Genomic DNA, 3,954 nt, shown 5'->3' on the forward strand with positions numbered 1-3,954 from the left:
CATCAGAGTTTTTGCAAATTGCCCCTTGCAAACATGACAGCTTTGGGACTTTAGGGCCGTGTGGAGGCTGCCTGGGCCACTGTTGCTTTTCACRAGGGGTGTCCCAAATGTCACCCATCCGGGCTGTCCTTGGGGTGACCACGGAGAGCTCAGCCTGCTCCTGAGGCCTTGTGAAGCTGGCATAGCCCAAGCTCGTTTTTTTCACCAGAAACTCTTCTGGATGACCCTGGCAATCAGGAAATGACCCTTCACAAAGAAGAGCCGCTGGCATGTTTTTTTTTTGCTGCAGCCATCATGAGCTTAAGGTGCAACTAGATATCTGGAATTCCCCAGCACACCACCCTGGCTGCCTCTGCAAACGCAATCCTCTGCAAGCCTGAAAATCACGGCCACAGGGAGGGAGGTGCACATTTGTTAATTTGGGGGGCACGTGACGGGGGCCAGCAGGATGCCAGCGTGGCTGGCCTCTGACACAGCGCGGTCCTTTTAACTCTGGTGGCGACAGAGCCACCAGCACCGCCACCAGCCCGGCCGGACGCGCCCGTGGGCTCTGCCTGGTAACGTATTTTCCTCCGTGTGCTTCAGATCTCTTTCCTCTGGGAGCTGTCCCCAGCGGGGAAAACCTTGGGAATACCGCAGGGAGGTTCGCTGGGAATGTTTCAAAGGGCAGGGAAGCGTCGCGGTGTGGGAGATCCGCCGGGAGGTGAAGGAGGGAGGATGAGAGCAATTCACAATTCACGCTGCTGGGCTGGAGTAGAGCTCCAGCTTTTGAGAGCCTGGCRAAATTTGGCTGTGCTTACAAAGGACTGCGTTTCCAGACACAGCCACAGAGTGGGGAATTCCAGCTGTGGGGTTGCACCTCAAGCTCGTGATAGCCGCAGTAAAAAATCTATAGATGATTAGATATCATGTGTAGTATTAATTATGTGCATTAAAAATAAATCTCTGCTCAGCTCATGGGTGTCTAAGGTGACCAAAAGGTGATCTAAAGTGGTCTAAGGTGATCAAAAAAGTTTCTGTTTTTTTCAGGCTATGCTTGTTTAGTGAATAACCTTCCTGTGAGGCTCTGCCAGTTTCAGTTCATGGGATCCGTTTGTAGTGGGGTTTAGGTACAAAAGTTAAGCAATAAGAGAAACAGCAGAAGTATAGACATAGTCATAGCCCAGCCACCCTAAACACGTTCCTTCCATAGCATAAACTCCCCCTTTTGGATTAATTCCCTCCATTTGACAACTGGCTCAGTGGTATCAGTTTAGTTCTTGCATTGCAGAGATTATTCTCCTCACTATTAAAAATATTATAAAGGGTCCTGCCCAGTACCAGATCCTGTCTGCACAGAGGAGTATAAAAAGTCTTGTGTGGACTGTAATGAAAACCGAAATTGGGAATTCCTTCCATTTCCCTGGCCCAGAAAATGATACGTGAGGAACTGAACCCATCACAACCAAGTATAAACAAACATTCATATCAATTTTAATAATAATAATAATAATAATAATCAGCAGCAACAATAACAACAACGCTGGTGTTGCTGGTTTTGGTGTTATTCTTTTTGCTGTTCCTATTCCTATTTTTCCTGCTATCACCGTTATCATTATTTCGTTGTTATTTTTATTCACACAGGCACAAGATGTGGCTGTTTATTGCCGTCCTGCTTTTCACACAAGCACCCACCAGCTCCGAAGGTGCCACGGAGCAGAAAAAGGCTCTGAACCCCGAGGCTCTCATGAACGTTGTAAGTCGGGAGAACTCTGAATTTCCAGTCTGAAAGTTAAGGCAAGAGGAGAGAGGCTTGGAGGGCACCTGGGGAGGGTGTTGCGATATGATGCTGCYTCCCCACCGTCATTAACAGGCTCCTCCTCCTTCATCTTCTTCTCCTCCTCCTCCTTGTCCTTCTTCTCCTCCTCCTCGTCCTCCTCCTCCCGACAGAATTAGACGCAATTATCAGCAGGGCAGTCCAAGACGGGCACACCCCAGACTGAATTTTGTCCAATCTCTCCCCAGAGGATAGAAATTTGTGCATGGCTCCTCTCCCTCAGCGGCAGCCAAGCACTCAGAGCCGTGTCCAGGTGGGTCCTGGCAGGCTCTGGAGCCGGRTTTAGTCGGACCCGGGCAATAAATCTGACACAATTAATCTTTTAAACCCACAACACCTGCCCATCCCGGTGACAAACGGAGCGCACGGCGATGTGCGGGCCGGACCGCAGCTTGGAGCTTCCCGATCTGTGGAGTTCTGAGTGTAAATAAAGCTCAGGCAGAGCCTCGGCAGCCCTGAATCCTGTGTGGTTTATCCGACCGCCCTTCCAGTCAGCCCAGCTCGGCAGGTTCCGTCTGCTCCGCCGCCTTATCTGCCCGGCACATCAGCGGGGAGCCTGATGTGACATGTGCTGCTGCGTCGGGCGGCCCTAAAGAGGCGTCGGGCGGCCCTAAAACGGTGTGGGGCGGCCCTAAAGCGGTGTCAGGTGTCCCTAGAGCGGTGTCAGGTGTCCCTAAAACCGCGTCAGGTGTCCCTAAAGCGGTGTCAGGTGTTCCTAAAGCGGCGTCGGGCATCCCTAAAGCCGCATCAGGCATCCTTAAATCGGTGTCAAGAGTCCCTAAAGCGGTGTCAGGCAACCCTAAAGCGGTGCCGGGCGTCCCGAAAGCGGTGTCAGATGTTCCTAAAGGGGTGTCGGGCATCCTTAAAGCTGTGTTAGGTAGCTCTAAAGTGGTGTCGAGCAACCCTAAAGCGGTGCTGGGCGTCCCTAAAGCCGCGTCAGGTGTCCCCAAGCGGTGTCAGGTGTTCCTAAAGCGGCGTCGGGCATCCTTAAAGCAGTGTCAGGCATCCTTAAATCGGTGTCAGGAGTCCCTAAAGCGGTGTCAGGCGGCCCTAAAGCGGTGCCGGGTGTCCCGAAAGCATTGTGAGACGTCCCTAAAGCGGTGTCGGGCGTCCCGAAAGTGGTGTGAGACGTCACTAAAACGGTGTTATGCAGCTCTAAAGTGGTGTCGGGTGTCCCTAAAGCGGTGTCAAGCAGCTTTAAAGGGGTGTCAGGCATCCTTAAATCGGTGTTGGGCGTCCCTAGAGGGTGTCAGGCGTCCCTAAAGCGCTGTCAGGCGTCCCTATAGCGGTGTCAAGCAGCCTTAAAGCGGTGTCGGGCGTCCCTAAAGCGGTGTCAGGTGTTCCTAAAGCGATGTGAGACGTCCCTAAAGCGGTGTCGGGCATCCTTAAAGCGGTGCCGGGCGTCCCGAAAGCGATGTCGGTCGTCCTTAAAGCGGTGTGAGAAGCCCCTAAAGCGGTGTCGGGCATCCCTAAAGCAGCCCTAAGGCAGCCTCAAAGGCAGCCCTAACGTGGTGTCGGGTGTCCCTAAAGCGGTGCCAGGAGACTCTAAAGCGGTATCAGGCGTCTCTAAAGCGGCGTCGGGCATCCCTAAAGCAGTCATCCTTAAATCGGTGTCAGGCAGCCCCTAAAGCGGTGTCGGGAGCCCCTAAAGCGGTGTCGGGCGGCCCTAAAACGGTGTCAGCCTTTCCTAAAGTGGTGTCAGGCACCCTAAAGCGGTGTCAGGTATTAGTAAATCCTTTCAATCTCCGCGTTTCGAACCATTTCAAGCCCTGCGGCCGCCGGCTCCGCCCTCCCGCCCGCGGTTGAGCGTCTCCTGTTCCCTCGGGCACCGCACCGGGGCGGGATTTGTCACAAAAAGCCGTCAGAGCTGATGCAGARTCACCCAGGGCAAAGCCACATCCCCGAACTTCGGTTTTACCGAGGGATGTTCCCTTGAAGCCAGACAARTATTTTTTCCACAGAAAGTTTGCCACCCGGCTTTTTCTTTCCCCAGAGCCAAATCATCTGCCACAGAGGGTACCCCAGCGAGGAGTATGAAGTCCTGACCCAAGACGGCTATTATATCCGGCTGAACAGAATTCCTCACGGAAGAGGAAAGCCTAAGGACAGAGGTACGGCTCTGTTCCGCTCAGGACAAT

General features: G+C 53.2%; 1 protein-coding gene across 2 annotated transcripts in view; it reads left to right on the top strand.

Moving 5' to 3' along the window:
* The window catches only part of LOC130585755 (lysosomal acid lipase/cholesteryl ester hydrolase-like), a 10,302-nt gene that overhangs the window by 481 nt on the left and 5,867 nt on the right, over window positions 1–3,954 (top strand). Inside the window, exons 1-3 of one of the 2 annotated variants that reach the window (XM_057386371.1) lie at window positions 320–557; window positions 1,624–1,735; window positions 3,810–3,927. In XM_057386371.1, coding sequence (XP_057242354.1) covers window positions 1,631–1,735; window positions 3,810–3,927 — 223 coding nt within the window. In that variant the 5' untranslated portion in view covers window positions 320–557; window positions 1,624–1,630. Of the gene's footprint in view, window positions 1–319; window positions 558–1,623; window positions 1,736–3,809; window positions 3,928–3,954 lie in introns of those variants that run through there. The other variant, XM_057386372.1, reaches the window with a different exon arrangement.

This window comes from Malurus melanocephalus, unplaced genomic scaffold (genome assembly GCF_030028575.1).
Source record: "Malurus melanocephalus ecotype Western Australia unplaced genomic scaffold, MMel_1.1 scaffold_958, whole genome shotgun sequence".
NCBI classification, from domain to species: Eukaryota; Metazoa; Chordata; class Aves; order Passeriformes; family Maluridae; genus Malurus; species Malurus melanocephalus.